The sequence below is a fragment of the Tigriopus californicus genome, chromosome 7 (assembly GCF_007210705.1).
Source record: "Tigriopus californicus strain San Diego chromosome 7, Tcal_SD_v2.1, whole genome shotgun sequence".
Lineage (NCBI taxonomy): Eukaryota > Metazoa > Arthropoda > Copepoda > Harpacticoida > Harpacticidae > Tigriopus > Tigriopus californicus.
The window spans coordinates 1,505,008-1,522,850 of record NC_081446.1 but is presented as its reverse complement, the minus strand read 5'-3'; the positions used below and the strand labels follow the sequence as shown (position 1 = coordinate 1,522,850).

General features: G+C 40.5%; 1 protein-coding gene across 1 annotated transcript; it reads left to right on the top strand.

Annotated features, from left to right (window-relative positions):
* The first annotated feature begins 768 nt into the window (after nt 1-768).
* On the top strand, nt 769-17,093 carry LOC131883921 (uncharacterized). Its single transcript, XM_059231530.1, has 5 exons — nt 769-1,338; nt 1,458-1,546; nt 10,384-10,646; nt 15,808-15,930; nt 16,647-17,093. The coding sequence occupies exons 3-5, from the start codon at nt 10,440-10,442 to the stop codon at nt 16,752-16,754; spliced, it is 438 nt and encodes a 145-aa protein (XP_059087513.1). The 5' UTR covers nt 769-1,338; nt 1,458-1,546; nt 10,384-10,439; the 3' UTR covers nt 16,755-17,093.
* Nucleotides 17,094-17,843: the final 750 nt, after the last annotated feature.

Here is a 17,843-nt window from a genome sequence, read left to right as displayed (position 1 = left end):
TATATTGTCGTAATATATTGATATAGTCACATCATTTGTCAAAATCGACAATTATTCACCCACCACTCTTTTATGCAAGTGACGAGCTAAAGAGTAGCCAAATAGTCCTCTTTGATTATTGGGCTCAAATTTGAACAATCATCCGTTTGAGTAACGGATTAGCAAGTAACTTATTCATAAAAGGACGGATATCCAATCACTGCCAGCTCGACATTCAAGTTCACTTGTACCTATGGAAGAATGATCGAACCTAGGTCTTGGCCTGTAAGTACATACAATGAATTCTTCATTGAGTCGGAACTCCTCCTTGATTTAATTTGGTGCCTGCCACTCACTCTCTGAATAGAATACCAAGTAGTCGCTGATTCATTGACATCTTTCGGGCTAGACTCAGGCCAGAAAAAACCAATGCTTACCCAAACAGCAAGCCTGTCAAGGGCCAACTAGAGGCCTTGAGTTTTGCCGAATAAACACCTCAAGATTCAAATTACGTTTAATGACGTGGGGCTCAACCTCTACCAAACCGACCATGTGGCTCCGGGTGAACTACAAAGTTCTCCACTCATTCTCTAGTCCTTTTTGGGTGGGTCTCCGTGTTTGTTCCAGCTTGATCCACACTTGGACGCACACAAGAATCTCCTCTTTCTCTCCTCTTTTTTGGACGCGAAAAGAGATCCCAGAGAAGAAGGCAAGAAGGCCAGGGTGGTGGGTGGTGGGTGGACCTTTGGAACGACGAGAAATAACTCCCGCCGCTTCCTCGAAGGTTATATTGGCTCAGTTTCCATTTTATGTCCCTATTCATACAATCGACGAGGTCCTCGAGGAAGGACCAGACCCTCAACGGACAACACAGAGTTGTTGGTAGTCGTATTTGTGACTTTGGAACACAAACCTTCAGTGTGGTCTAATAAATCCACAGTGATTGGAAGCTCGGGACAAGGCCAACGGAAAGCGAGCGATCGAGTCAACCAGAAAAATAACAACACAAAGCGCTTCTTTGTCTGTTGCTCCTGGCTTGTCTCACTTGGAGTACACTCGAGAGCTGGCTCAAAATCCATCGACCGTGAATGGAGATTCATCGGTAGAAGTTGTTGGTGTTTTCATTTTTGGATATTGGTACTCGACGGTCTCGACCCGAGCGAGGATCTTTGGAATAGAACCTTTCAAAGGCCCGCTTTCAAGGCTAGGCCAATAAACAGAGATTGTGCCCATGGACATGGAAACAACCGGAAATTAGTCCATCCGAGCGAAGCGAATGAAAAGCACGCTTTTGTTTTTCCTAGTGGGCATGTTAAAACGACAACAGCAGTCCACGTGCATGTGAGGTCAAACTTCACGGTGAGTGAGGGACTGTAAAATTTATATTCCAAAGTGGCGGGGAGTCATCTGGTGTGATTTAAATTTCATGCCTTGTCTTGACAGGTCACAACTAGATCATTAATTTGCTTATTTTACAGCTTTGTAAAGGCTACCAGTGGTTGGAAAAGGCCGACCCTCGTGGACGCAGGACGTTGAAGAAGAGTCCAGAGAGTTCTACTTGGTTCAGGTGAGATTGTGGTCATTTCCTACGTTTGTCTTGAGTGCTTTCTGTTGTGCTTAATCACGGTCTCTCGGCCTTTAAGAGGTCAGAATTCAGTATTCCATGTTGTAAGTGCCTTTTCTTATCAGATTGAGTTCATTTCTTCCTCCATGAGGAAAGCTTTGCAGGGGATAATAGCTTTTTTGTGAGTTGCTTCAAGATACAAAACTACGCGTGTGTTGAGCCAAAAGTGTATGTTTCACATGCTTCACTTGTAGCTTTAAAGCCAATTCCAGCTCGAAAATTAGAACAAGCAGGACCAATAATGACTAGGTTGTGTTGGCATGTCATGTAAGATTCCGCAGGTTCTTTCCTTAAAAAGATTGAAGCTTAAGTTTTTTGCTATTTCGTGAACTTTCTTGAAGAACGAGGTTTAAGAGTGAATACTAAGATCTTTTTCTCAAACTTGGTTTGGCAAAGCCTTGGTGGTGAAGTATAAGGATTATCTTCAGCAAAGTTATGACAAGTAGGGGAGGAAAAAGCAATTTAGTTGAGTTTGTGGACTTGGTGAATACTCAAAGAAATTGACTTTTTGGAGCACTTTGTAACCAAAATGAATTGGCTATCCGCAAACATTGCTGTGTCAAGGAAGGAAAGAGCCCCATGAGTTATGGTTTCGAACTTGGAGGACAGACTGAGAGAAATCGAAAGCAATCGAATGGCAGCCAAGAGAGCCAGACCAAAAACGACCTTGTTTTGGTTGATTTCGGGGAGGCTTGTGAGATTTGTTTTTTCCCTTTCCATGTTTCAAAATGGCATGTTCCCAAGCTCATGTGGGACCTTCGTTCTTCTCTTTTTTAACGTTGTCGAAACTGAGTCACGATTCAATTGGGTAAAACTGACATTCTAAAGACAAAGGGGCACTCTGGCATCTACGTAGAGAGAGGGTGACATATTTAGTGAAAACCAGGGACTGCAATCGCAAAAAAGCTGTTTACCTTAAAATAGAATTGAAGAAAAACATGCTTCGTCGGCTCAAGCATAATTATGTGACATTTTTTAACGCAATATGATCATGCGCCAAAGACAATCTTTACTCAAGAGTGATTTCTTATTTTTTTTGGAGTAAAACAATGCTTTAAGCTCATTTTTCTCTTATTCCTTGCCGTTCCGTACATTATGGATTACATCTTGTGACATAAGTTCTACTACTTGACGATAGTTCATCTGAACAAAACTTTGGATAAAGAGAAGAGAAGCGGAAGCTTTAACTAATATGAAGATAGATTTGTCTGTCCTATCAAGAATTGGTAGCCATTCATCTTTCGGTATCTTATAATGCTTAGCACTCTAGGAGTTCCATTAACAATACGATAACGCATCAAAATGGTTGAATGAAGCTCATGCTTTATCTCCATAAAACGAACATCACATGGACTTAACTTTTCTACAAGAGCTCGAGCCACATTCTGGTTTCGATTAGCCTGAGTAATAATCCTCTAGGCCAGCTTATTAAAATTTGCCTCTGATTCGAAAAAGACGAAAAGCTCGAGAGAACAGAGCCAAATTGCATCGATCTAAAGAGAGAGTAATTGATGGATGAGATTTGTGGAAACACGACACATTGTTTCCCGGTAATTGGCCGAGCTCGTGCATTCTAGAGCTCTAGGGAGAGAAGAGCCATTCCAAGCACGGTTTCATCTTACTTATGTAGAAATTGCTTTAGGTGTAGATTCAGCGTTTCCATTCTGCAAATCCAAAAAGCGTAGTCCACGTGTTCCTTTGGGTTCCTTCCATAAAGGCCCAAGAGTTGACATCCGCTTTGAATGGTGACAAATTGATCCCAGTGGTCGGGCTCTTTTTGAAGAACAAACGGAACTTTTATGAGGCTTTGGAGAAGAACATTGTGGTCGTTGCTTCATTGAGAATCTATACTCTTCTTAGGAGACGACATTGTATAGTTTATAGTGTATGAATGGGAGGCAATTTGGAGGGCGGAGAGCTGGTATTGGATTTCCTTTTGACGGTCATTGGTGGTGGAGGAATAACAATTAGCTTTCTTGGTTTACTTCGTGACGGGCCTGTCAATATGACTCTATGAGGATATCGGAGCAATGTTTCCAGCCAATCTCGCCCTTACTGTACACAAGAGCAATGAGCACTCCATGTGTTCTAGCTCACACATGGACAGCCAATGTTACACGAGGAACCACTCAGTTCCTTGGGGAATGGATAATACGGTATAAGCCAGGAGATGAGCATTTCGATACCATATTAAACCATATTTGATGGGCCATACAGTCGATGATGATATGTGGCGATACGGATTAAGTTGCTTGGTGAAGAACAATACTCAGTCCCAAATCAAGGAACTGGCCAGGATATAACCAAATGGAGACCCCTTCACCTAAAAAACACAACAAAATGTTCGAAAGCAATGGCGGTACGTCTTGGTAGCTTTTATAGATATTGGAATAATGTTGTTTTCGGTCCACAGCTCGGATTTCGTTTTAGTTAGCCAGTATTTGGGTTGGTCGTTTTATTGGTTTTTAATCTTGACTCCATACATTTTGAAGCGAGCTAAATCAAAAACCTTGTGTACTTTGGCAAAATCAATACATTTGGCGGGCATTCCGAAACATTCCATCAAATTTGGGGTATTCTTGGGGCCAATCGCTTGCAAACTGCGCTCAAAAATCAACTTTAGGCGGATCTGCAATCGTAAGTGATCGAGCAAAGTATCTTCCCAGTACCATATGTTCTATGATCTTGAAAATATATTAGAAGTATCGACTTTTATCTACTTTCAATACCAGTCTGAAATTCTTGCCAACAGATGGAGGCAAGCCTTTTTATGTGGTTGACACAATATTCATGGGTTCGTATGATTGCATCAAAAAGTTAATATTTTTAGTTCGACTTAGTATTATTATGTCTTTTTGATTATTTATAAGTGCTTCCTTTACTTAAGAACTTTGTAAAGCTATATCATTACGTTGTGATTGTAAATGATTGTAGACCTGTTCTATCTGCCCAATTTCGCCTTTACCTCGTGCTCTTCAATATTTTAAGTTATCTATCCGTCTCTTTTCCTTGTCAATAATCCAGCTGAGAATTTAGAGGTTAAATGTGATCCTTGGAAACGCTTGACGTTATCGCGCCACCTTCATCGCGTTATGCCAACGCCAATTTCTACGCCACATTCAACTGAGTTGGAAATTCCCACGAAAGATGTGAGATCGTGAGTGCATACAGTATGTGGATGGAGGATGGCCCAAAAAATGTTTCAATCGACAAGCCCAAAGTTGGAAACACGTCATTCCATTTGGAACAAAGAGTGAAGGCACAGAAACCGAGTTGAAAAACTTTCCCCAATGTCGCCCTTTGAAATGTTTTGTGGGCCTGACAAAGCCTTTGATGAAAAATACAAATAAGAATCTCGACACAAAGGTAAAAGGGAGCCATTCTCGTCAAGTAGCAGGTCTGTACTTTAAGGCCAAGTCGTTCCAATTCTTCAATATTATCGGAAACAAATCAACCCTTGCAACAAAGGGCCCCATGACAATTTGATTTGTAGAGAGGGCCTTTATCTTCCCTCGACAACGATGAACTGCACAAGTAATGATTTATGGCGCTCAATAGCTTTTAAGTTATTGTCTCACTCCAAACCAAGATCCAATGCAAGTCTTTGTTCCAAGAAATTGTTCCAAAGAGGCGGACAGAACGCTTGAGAAGGAAAATGCCTCCAAAAGTCAGACAGACACCCAAGTCCAGGATTGATTTCTGAGGCACTTGGAAACACGCCATTATGGCTACTACTCGATATGATAGCGTATAATGGATGGGACTATTTCAATCTATCACACGACGCGGTCCCACAGAAATCCGTCGCTTGGAACTCCCTCTCCGTTCAGTCGAGGAGGAATTGGCCTTGAGCGTCGTCGCGTTTCACTTATAGAAAGACCAGCTCCGATGGTCTTGATTTAATGGCATAATTCAGACTGTCTCAGAGGCTGTATCGGCTGTATTATCAAAACGCATTAATATTTTCTTCATAATGGCGGTTGATGATTTGAAAAAAAAGCCCCTTGGATGGAAATATGCATTCAGAACAGTGTCGCCAGTCCGATTCGTTGGCGAAGATTGGCAAGGCCTTTCAACTCCACCTGAGACTTCCATGTCCAATAGAAATGCACTTTGCATGCCATTTGAAGATGGAAGCAATGACTTGTCACTGAAGGGTCATCCTTTCTTCTCAATGATACTTTCTTCTAGTCTGTTGATTCTAATGGTTTTGCACAAATTGAAAAACCTACATTGCCAGATTATATTCCGGGTTATTATTTTGTTTATTGTCTGAGTGGCTTTTTGATGTCAAGGCAGCCAACGATGTCGTTCCAATAGCTTGTGAATCAATATTTTCCCTCTCTCTCTCTCTCTTTGGGGTCTCTTGATCAACAAATAAGGTAGTAATGTAAATGCTTGGCTTGGTCTGAATCGATTACTTTGGACATCAGACTGCTCCAATGGGTCTGATGCAAAGGTAGTGGGTAGGAAACAATATAGCCTTTGTTTTCCTCAAGTTACCACAACAATCATTAATCATCGGAACGTTCTGCTCGATGGGATCATTTTCATGCCGAAGTGTGTGCAATGTCAACCTTACTGTGACACCCAAACGCGACCTTCAAGGTTGGTGTACTGCAGTAAGAAAAGCCGTTGGCGAAGGTGAAAGAAGCCCCTTTTGTCAGGGCCTTTGAGAAAGTGATCAATCAAGTTCTGGACGGCACTTGGAGCTCTGGGTGACTTTGAATCAAGTCGTGGCCTTTGCTAGTTTTGGCCAAAGACCTTGAAGAGGAAGCGCATGAAATCCAGACGGGCTCCTGAGCATCATTCATTGTGGTTGCGATCAAAGGATCAATTCATTCTCAAATCATAACACATGCACCATCGCCTCGATCCCATTAGACAGCTAGCTGGGTCTTCTTGGAACAGAGTCCAGAAGTCCCCGTGCCAGACTCGTTCATCAACTATGTATATGGGCTTCTTCATGTTCCCTGAAATTGCCTTTGTCATTACTGTTCATGGATCATCTCTCTCAAGGCCGAACAGACTCCTAGAGTTACAATTTATGGGACTGGCACCAATCCGTGAAGACCGAAGGTGCATTTCCAACAACGGTCGGTCACTTTGTTTCTTCATTCATCACAGACAGAGTAGGACATTGCATGAAAGAATGTTTAATGAGCCCCCACCAAACCGCCAAGTTTCTCAGATCTGTTCAACGATTGTGCGAGATAAGCAATAAAAACAGTCTATCATTGCTAGAATACAGGTTTGAAAACCACACTGCAGGCTGTAATTAATCATGAAATCAAAGAAACCACTCAACAGACTTCGTGGCAGGTATTGTACTATAAGTAAAATCTTTAAGACATCGGAGGGTAATTTTAAAACCAAGGCACATTGGCGAAAATGATTTTCACTAGAGTAGTGAAAGTGATAAGTTATCACTAGTTATCATCATGACAAAGAAGTTTTGGCGGTGTTTATAGTTTTTTTTCGACCAAAATTGTAACAATGCACTTGTCCAAGTCATGGAGTACGGCAGTAGTGGAGAGGAAAGCTCTCTGAAACCTCGCTAGAAGACGTTCCAGTTTTGCATTACCTCCTAATTGAGTACTTAAACATGAAGATTGAATTCATTGAGCACTCTCTCAGCCGGGAATGCATCTGATCAGGAAGTAACGGATAGCTCTACAAAACCTCGCTAGAATACGTTCGATCTTCGACCGAGCTTTCCACTCCACTACTGACGTACTCCCCGTCCAAGTACAAATGCAGATTTCTGGCAAGCAAATGTTTTAGAAACCCCGAATAAGGCAAATAAAAGTAGCAAAAGCGGCAAATGATTTTGCTAATTATCTGTCGTTAAACCCAAAAATACAAATTGATCAATCCACGACTGACAAACGAATTGAAGGCAATGAAAAAAGCTAAAAGCTGTGGATCGATAATCCAATATCTTGCTACACTAGTTTTAATGTGCATCAAATTGCAGGTGGAACAATGAATGATAAGATAACATTAATTGGATCCGCATATTGCAGTTTAAAGTGTTAAATAGAGTACTAGGGGGACTAAACGTCAAAGTGGAGTCTTAGACTTTTCAAAAGTATTCTTAAAAAACACCCATGTTTGTAAGTTTGTTAGTGAAAGAGAGTCATTTATTACATCTCTGCATACGTTTTTCCATACCTCTTCGACAATTCTACGTATTACAATTAGCCTATTGTTCAGTTCTAAAATTGATCTAGATTGTTTCCCTCAAACGAAACTTAACCAAGCGACGGACTTCTAGAGATGTGGATTGCGAGCGGAAGCAAAAATTGTTTATCTCCTTAACTGTTCACTTTATTCCAAATAAGCAATTGATACGACCACAAGATTTAGTTGAATAGATGGACTTGTCCTAATTTCAGCCACAAATTATGCTTAGAGTACTAAGGAGAAAAGTCCAAAGTTATGTAGAAACACTGCATAAGATACAAAATTTCGGTTTGCTCTTGGTCAGCTGCATAAGCTTTTGATAATAAACTTTGAAACGCACCACGCTACAAGTAAAGAATATCAAAAATGACTTGCCTTTAATTGAAATGATCAACGTGTCTTATTTCTTACTTTAATTCGAAAAGTGGCTCAGAACTTTTATGACCAAGAGCAGGTCGATTTCGCGCGAAGCTTGTTCGCAGTCCCTATTTCTAGAATTTCTTGACCAACCCTAGTCGAGACGGCAGACCAGAACTGAATTGCTAAAGAAACTTGTGTTCCCATGAACACTTTTTATGGAAAAGAGCTACCATTTTTCAGACACCATGGTTTCCATCTTCGTTTAATTTTCAGACAATACATCCTAATTCATACAAAAAATGCCCACAAAAAATATTGCCTTAATCACTTTTTTCGTGGTGCTTCTCTATCTTTTATGTACTTTTTTAACCATCCTCAAATACGTGATTTGGTAAAGGCTAACTTACAAAGCGCCCTCTAAGATGCAATTCGTAAACCAAGTTTCCTGTATCGTAGAAAGCCTATTGGAAGACCATTTTCTCCACAGAGCTATTTAATACATTTTTATGGTGTCTTCTCATTACTGGATATGAGCTGGTAGCTAGCTCAAGGTTATTGAGCTTGGGATCTCAGAAAACCCGTCAAGTACAGTAATTCACAAAAGTAGTCCAAGGTCATAGTTCATAGCCAGAGACGGCCAAAATATACGTTAAAAACTCTTGTTTGTCCTTGAAAATTTGCACAAAAACAGATGAATATATGAAAAAATATGCTTTAAAGCTTAAAATATGGGTGAAGGCAGCTCAATATATGGTAAAATATACCTAAGAGATGACCAAAAATGCAAAAATATTTATATAAAAAGCTGCGCCTGAAATCAATAAAATGCTTTAAAACCGAAAATCATCAGAGAAATGGAAAATAAGTAATAACGGCGAGCAGGAAGGAAATTTTTGAAAGCAACAAAAGGGACAAGTGGCAGGCAAAAAGAATAGTGCCCATTTCACTGACTCCTGAAAGCAAAGCCAAATTCCATTGCATTATCATTCGATTCCACGTGTGAGCCTCTGCTCATCCCTTCAATTCAGTCATAAACGTTAGACAGTGCAAATGGACAATGGCCTAATTCGTTCGCAAGCCCACGAATTTTACTGACCTTTTCACATTTTTTTAATGGTGGGCACCGGGGTACCATCGAGGGGTGAGCCTTGCAGGCAAGCAAAGTTGGTCATCACATTGGTTTTCAGTCTGTGGGTGAGGTTAGCATTTTCAAGTTTTGTTAACAAAGATCACGGAGGAGAATCAAACCGAATACTTACCAGGAACTTCCGACGGCGAGATTTGAACCTGTCATTTTTGCAGAAGATTCTTGTCTTGTTTGCGTTGCGGTTATGACACTTAGCACCTTCTCGATTTGTCGCAAATATATGATATTTTTTTTTTTCGCCTCTTTCCAATGCCAAAATATTCATAAAAATATTACCCTACTAAAACAAGAACTAGACTTGCTTTAGGACATTAAAAGAATGTGCATTTTTTGGCCGTCGCTTTTCATAACATATGCCATACAAGTTGCATGGTATTATTGTGCGATGATGAACGATAAATGACCATCACATGCGGCTCAACATGGGGTTTGTTCATTCAATTCATGATATTTCAGAAATGTTTTGGAAGAATGCAGTGAATACATTTTCGAAGCATTGTCTTGGTCATCAAATTGTTTCAGCCATTCTTGAACGATTCATTCGGTTCTATTATCAGCCTTTAAGAGTTGCTTTTTCTAATCTGAGCCAATCAAAAGGCCAATGCCAATATAATATAACAGACATACTTTAGTAAATCTCAAGCGATGATCTCTTTAGGTCAACCCGAAAAATAGCAACCAAGTCAAACCCCCCCAAGTCAAAAGTGATCGATTTTCTCCGTTCTCTGGGCCAGACTTTCTTTATGAGAACCCTGCTTCCAGATGAAAGGCCGCAGAGTCGATTTACTTCCTGTCCAGCAAGTGTTTGCTCAACTCAAACATGAAAGCCGGGAAGCAAATGGACGTGATAACGGACAACTAATGACACTAGGATAGACCATGGCATACAAAGTGCACTAGTCATTAAGGCTCCATGATGAAATGCCCATGGAACACGGAAAGTGCCTCCAATACCAATCACAATCTTCTTAGAACCTTCTCTCACCAAGATGCTTTTCGATCTCAAGGCAAAAAGGGCCTAATTACAATGGCACATTACACCTTTGTTTGGCTAACACAACCTCTTGCTCCTCTCTCTCTCTTCCAGAGCCGGTCCCCAAGGATTCAAGCATTGCTCCCGGTGACAAATTGAGACCACTTAAGATGTCCGGACAGGATCGTGACACTTTCAGCACCAGTCACATCAGCCGTAATCCCACCTCAAATAGCGACGGGGCGGCCAACAGGCAGGATTACAGCAACATACCCAGTGATGAGAGACGACTCAATTTAGGGGATTACGTCACAGAGCTGGACGGAGCTGAGCCCGGCATTCCGGGCGGAATCACGACCATCGTTATTCTGACAGCCGTAAGTGCTTGCTTCTGGGTTTTCATCTATCACCACTAATGAAGGCCTGGGGGCGAAATGAAACTTCGCTCTTGAAGCAAGAGTAGTTATAAATTTCCTTTTATGAAAACTGGTGTTCATGGGCAGAATCTTGACTCTCACCAACCCAACGGGCACTAAAAGGCAATTTGAGAAACCATTTTTCATGGCTATTTGTTCAGAAAGCAGATTTTGATGAAACAGGTCTTGGCTTCTAATTTTTTTGGGTCAAGATTATACCTTGAAAACCCGTTATTGACTTTCGAAATCGGCCTCTAGCGGCACAAGAGCGCAAGACTGGAGATGGTGCTCAGTACACAAGCTCCGTTCTTTTGTAGGATTCTTGTTGATTTTCTTTAACTTTTCCTCCCCTCTTTTTAGCCACTCCTCATTGGTTGGCGCATTTTTGGCAGAGCAGTGGCTGTCCACTAATTCATTCTTCAAGTCTCTTGTTCATTTGGCGGTAGGTTTGATAAAAGAAACCCTCTTTCAGTAATCAATTACCATAAGAAGGTTAGCCCATTCACTTTACGCAGAGTTTTGTTGCGAGCTCTAAAAAAAGAACTTTTGATCCGGTCGATCGATTGTGGCGAAAATTGAAATATGTGTTTGTGACAACGTGGGATCAGTCTCATATAAAGAAAGCCGCAATGAACGAAATGTCAATTCCCGACCCTAGCATCCCCGTCCATATTGCAATGGTTCATGTCTGAGGTAAGCAAACTGAACAACGAAGGAGCCTAAGGGTTGGTACAAAGGCGGACTGAATTTGAACCTTTCAAACCTTATTATACAGAATTAGGCCGCAAAAATTACCCAATGGTAAACAAAGTTACCCCACAAATGAGAAGTTACCCAGCATATGGCAGCAAAGTCAATCACAAAGTTATGTAAGAAAAAAATATTGCCCAAATTTTCCTAACATATCTTTTAAATACGTTGCCAAAATGAGTTGAAATTTTCATGCTTTCCAAAATACTTCTGGTATGAATCCCAGATGCTCCTAGAAAAACAATCTTTTGACGAAATAATATCGAAACCTTGAACCCCATATCAGTCTTCAAGGTTTTTCTTCACGTTCTTTTCTCAATAGTTTCCAGATTAACAAATTTTACCCTGTCTGTTCACCCTGCTCACTCGGGAGAAAAAGAATTGCTGTTAAAAGCGTTTTTAATCAGGGTTCCCTCCTGCCTCTCATTGTGATTTGTGACAGGGTGATGGAGACAAACATTGAACAAGTTGTGCATTATTCCAACTCTGTCGTGATTAATGACTCCTTCCGATTACTGCAAACATCAAGTCTTCAAAAGAATTTTGGGCAGCGTGATCCATGCACCAAAGGTCGGTCGCCATTCTCAAGTCATAAAGAAAAGCCAAGAGTCTTGGTGCATTCCACTACTTGCACAGCTCGTGCCAAGATAGCCAATCTCATTCCAGTCTTTTGGTTCAATAGAGTTCCTGGAATCTTCGGATTGCTCTTCCTGGCTCTCTTGACCGTTGCAGGAAGTTAGGGACTCTATTCAAGATGGAATGTGGTTGCCCAAAAATGTTGGAGAATTCTTATTTCTTGTTCCACTTCATCCTCCACTTGGATTAAGAGGAGTGAGTGAAGGACGAAGGCCGGCCCACGTGGTTGGTCCATTTCTCTTCTGGGTTCCTACTCCTCCCACATTCAGCCACCTTGGTTTGCCGTTCATTTCAACGCTTGGATAAACACTCGAGAAGAGAAAATCCGGGATTTCACAGATATGAGCTCACACCAGGTCCCACTCCTTATCAAAAAAGGTCATTTGAAAGGGGACAGCTCTTGCTTGATCGAATTCTCCCTAACCTAGAGAAAAAAAAGGGAAAGGTAGAAAAAAGTACTGCTATGCACGCTCCAATCCAGACCTTTACTCTTGACCTAACTATATATGTATACATGTATAAACATAAACGCACAAGTAAGATAATGAATTGAAGTCTCTTCGGCAGAAGATCTTAGATCATTCTCTCGAATTCAGAGAGAGATATCGTGCGATGCACTTTTGCCATCTTGACCTTGAATCGGTTGGCCAAAGGCTCAATCCTTGAATTTGGCCACAAACTCACAGTGCTATTATAACCTCCACTGTAATGGTGTTTGAGTTCGTTCAGATTGCATTTCATTTCCATTTGACTTATGAAAGTGAGCTCTTTCTGGAAAGGAGCAATATCTCGAGTGGGAGACAAACTCATAAAATGGCCTTTGCTTGAAATAAAGGAATTGTGAACGTTCCCGACATCCGATCTAACGTCGTCAAAGTGGAATGCGCTTGCCTAAAACATTTCTTCTCCTCTCAATCAAGCTTCGTTGCCAAATATCCACCTCTATTTGGTTTTATTTATTATGGACGTCTACACCACGACTTGGGAAATCTGACAGCAAAAAATAATGGCTGACGTTTTCTGGAACTCTTTGGCCACCAGTTCTTGATATATTGACAATCGAGTTGGCTTGAAGGCAAGGCGAGCAGAAAGAACGAGTGACAGAAAAAGAACTTGATGTAGTGTAACCAATGGTTCAATGTGAGGTACTTACATCGCACTATTCTATCCAAACAAGTAAAAACAATCCCAGGGTGGTCTCTCTCTCTCTCTCATCCGGAAGAGAGTTATGAAGAGAATCTGGGAGCCGTCGTTTTTATTTGTCTCATTCAGCAACTTTCTCTTGTCTTTGTGTGTGAGCAGTTTCCTGGCGTTTATGATGAAGGATGCAATTAAGTAGCTGCTTTTTCAATTAAGTTCTCCATCATCCTCAACATCCAGAGACAAGTTAGGCTTCAGTCAACAGTACTACAAGTGGCCACAAACGTGTTGGAAAAAACTAGACACATGCCAAACTTAAAATTCGATGTAATGACTGATTGGACCCGTTGGGTGGAATACTATAAGATGGATGAGAGAATTGGAGGCCTAAGTGGCAAAATACAGATCAAAATTGGAAACATTTTGATGCTAGGCCATCAGCAGATGATTTGATCGATGTTGTACTCCCTTGAATAAATGGATTGCATGTACCCCATAAAAAGTTTTATTGCAGCTCATCGTAACGTCAACATTGTAGCACTTTGAAATGGGCTGAACACTCGCAGATGAAAGAAAGACTTGCTCGAATGACAGTTGTTTTATTGTTATGCCTTGAAATTGGCACTTAAAACAAGAAAAGTTTTGGTTCCACGACAATTTCAAGAGCGATAGGCTTGTAAAATATACAGCAAGAACTATTTAAAATTAAGTTATTCTTAGTCAAATGTATCAAGATTAGTTTCCTTTATTTTTGTCTTTTTACGGACTTCCTTCCTGCTACTGGGATTAGAATCCCAGCACTTCAAGACCATTTTTTTTTTCATTTTACATATGATTTGTCTGATATTTTTGCCAAAACATTTTGGAAAAATAGTCAATTTTTTCATCAGACTAATATTTGATTTGCTTATTTGGCCCCGGGATTTTCTTATGAAGAATGACGGTTCCCTACCAATTTCTTGCTCATGTCCATTTTTCTGAAGGTCTTGAACAAATTTCTGGAAATACCGGGTGCGCCATATCATCATCTGCAGATTGACTTTAGCGGCCTCAATGAACTAGGATTCATTCACAATGAGCTCAGCACAAAAAGATTAAAGTCAGAAGGGATACATCATTGAATTGTTTCGCAAATACACCGCCTTTATACATGGCCACGCAGAGCTTGAGTCTGGGGACAAAGTTGGCGAATCTTTTTTTGGTATATTGTCCATGTTGGCCCTAGGCCTCACCAACTGACTCTTTCAGCTTGCTCACATTGATGTGGATGGTGGCACAGGCATTCACGATATTCACGATAATATGGTGCGCCCGGTATAGTTCGGTGATAGTAGGTACATTGAGTTCCTATGGTCAGCAGGATTTGTCTTTTTGTCATCATGGACCATAGATTGGCATATTAAGTTTATCTTTTAGTCGTGCGAAAGCTCTTTGAAATTGTCGTGAGAAGGAGATAGATGAAAGGTTTCGAACAGAGGAATTCCATTACTTGTTTTGAAAGAGATTACGTCCACTTCACTCGAATTCTCCTCATCAGCATCATTTCTGTTCCACCCACGGTTCTGACTGAGATTGTTGGCCCGCTTCGACTAACTTTTAAAAGGGTTAAGGCTTACTTTATAAACTTAACTGAAAACACAACTTGGCCAAACGTTATGCTAGAGGAGTCAGGATCTTTGATCTTTCTGCTCCAAATGGCCATTGCATTTTCGGCCATTTCCCATTTTCTTGAAGATTTATTTTTTTGCCCCGGGTCCAGAAATAGAACGCTAGCCGTCTTTCCGGCCTATCAATCCACGTTTAAATTTGCCGCGTAAGCACGCTTGGTCTTGGAACGTTGGAACAATCATCTTGGACATCTTTCAGAGAGAAGTCATTGGGAAAAAATCGAGGAGGCCGAGGTATCAACAAAATGAATGGTTGGCTACAAAAAAACTGTCTTATTCACACACACTGACCCGTTGGTTCGAAGGCTTATGTTTTCATTGAATTAGTCATAATTCTAGAGTTTGACTAGAAGTGTTCTTATTCTATTTGCATATTTAAAACATGTGTGAAACAAGGACGTTCTTCCAATGATTTTGTAGAGCAATTGTTACGAAGTGATGAAAAATACATTAGGAACTTTTGGGAAGTTTCTAAAAACTTGATTGTTGGTGAGAATATTGAAAAAGACTTGTTCAAATTTTGACGCCGCGTCAAACATTTTTGTGATATAACTTTTTTGCTTACATCTCATTGATGCCAAGGACCAGGATTTTCTGAAAATATATTGCTATACTTTTTGATGTCTTATTGAGTATACCTTACTATACCTATATTGCTTGAACTTTGATGGCCCGTTTTTGGGTGGTAAGTACTTCATTTGAGGCGGATATCTAATACGGATATGGAAATACAACTCGGTCGTCTCGGTTGCACATTGGTCATTTGCACTACAACCATTTCCCTTTAAAATAAGAATTTCACCACAGGCCTACCAATCTTTTTAAATACTTGTATAGACCTCAGATAATTCGAGATTTGTCATCTTTCTGGAATCGTAAGATAAAAAAAACACCATCATGGTCCATCAAATTCATTTGTTTGTTTTCAGCTTGCTTTAATTTTCTTGTTGCTCTTCATCTTTGGATTGTTGACCCTCCTGAAGAAGAGGAATCAGGAACCTCGGGAGCACCAAGCGATCTACACCGCCGCCGTACCAAACAGCCACTTCACCGTAAGTTCAAACGAAAGACAACATCGCTCTAGGAAGAGTATCTGGTTAGGAAAATCCACATTCTCTCCATAATGGAGCATGGAGCGCCAAACGTTATGAAATTCTTGGCTTTCATTTCCAGCCGATACTATTCCAGACATCATTCGTAAATTTGATGATGCCCGGCTTTTGCGTCAGTTTCCTCAACTGAAAGGATCTTTTGTAGAAAGAGTTTGATTAATGTTGATGATATTGTGGGTATGATATCATTAGTGGAGGTGGTTGATGGCTTTTTATGTTGGTGCTGTGTTATGTGATAGAATGACATTGCAAAAATGTGAAAGCAGCATTTGATTTCTAGAACATTTATTTGTATCCAAAAACACTGCATGACTGGCAGCCTTCTATTAAGGTACAAACTTCTAGAGTTATGGATTGGTAACAGTTCCGGCCAAATCAATCTGCTCTCGGTCAGAACAACTCTGAGCCACTTTTTTAAATAAGGTAATGAATAATGACATAAGAAACGTAAAAACTCGATCTGAATGTTTTCAGATCACTAGTTTTTTTTTCTAAAACGGCTCGATTCGAATAAGCATTAAAAACCAGTTCAATAAGCAATGTGGTCAAAACGTTTCGAGTTTTGGTCAGGCTTACAATGACTTGGTCGACATTTAGGCTGGCGGCTCTTGAGTCCATCATTACACAATTTGAATAATGAGATATTCTCTTTTCAGGCGGACAATAAGGAAATGAGTTGCCTGAACTGCAGATTGATCGAAATGGGGAGTATGGCTTGCTATCAAGAACTTTGCCCTCAGTGTGGACGACCCCCTCCACGATAAGAGGACTCATCTTGCATTCAAAAACCAAGCATAACGATAGGATTAACGATGTATTTGTTGAGGTTATTTCATTTCAAGTACTAAGCTGTTAAGTTTCTGACCACCATGTACATATTCTATATAGAACCCAGTATAAGCGGCAATATGCGAAAGTGTCTCAAAATGCATTTACGAAGTGATTTCGTAGAAAGCAGTAACCATAATATTCATTATTACTGTTCTGACAAAATTTTGTTCGAACCACTCTTATAGGATGTGCTTTTCCTCATTGTCGGTGTTATCTTGACCTCTTCATATTTTTTGAAATACATGTGTTTACCTTTTACAAGAATATTTTTTATTGACATTCACATTCCTGTTGGCTAACTTGTATGGCATCGAAAATATGTTTCTCCCCATAATTCATATCATTTTAAAATTTAGCGCCCTCCAAAACGGAAAGTTGGGATATAAACTACCGCGAAAAACAACCAACTGACCTGATCGACGGAGGCATGCCCGATTCAATTAAGCAAAAACAGATTCGGGATTTAAACCATAGAAGAAGCAACATAGGAGGGTAGGAGGGTTAATATCGAGTTTGTTGCAGTTTTTTACTGGAGCTGAATCAGTAACAAGTGTCAATCAAGCCGATTGAAAAATCAGCTACCATACCCTATCAGCTATTCAGCTGTCAACCATGTGCCTTGAAAACAAATTCTCCTGGCTAGCTCTCATCGCAATCTCTAGGCCTTGCTTCCTCTCTGTATAAACTACCGTGAAAAACAACCACCTGACCTGATTGATAGAGGCATACCTGATCAAATGAAATAGAAGTAGAAACCTTTCCTTCCACTTTACTGAAGCGTAATATCATGGAAACATAGACGAAAAACGGGGGGCACTTTTCATTGGCGTTGAAAATATTTCTTCCAATGGAGGAAATTTTTCTTTGTCAAAGAATGATTTGGGAAGAGACGTGGTGAGGGGGTTAGCGCAGTTTCTTTAAATGAGAGAGGTCCTCGGTTCGATTCTTCTCCCTGACTTGTCAAAAGGAAATATCTAGTCTTCAACCACACCCAATGGCAGAGATCCAACCAGATAAGGACA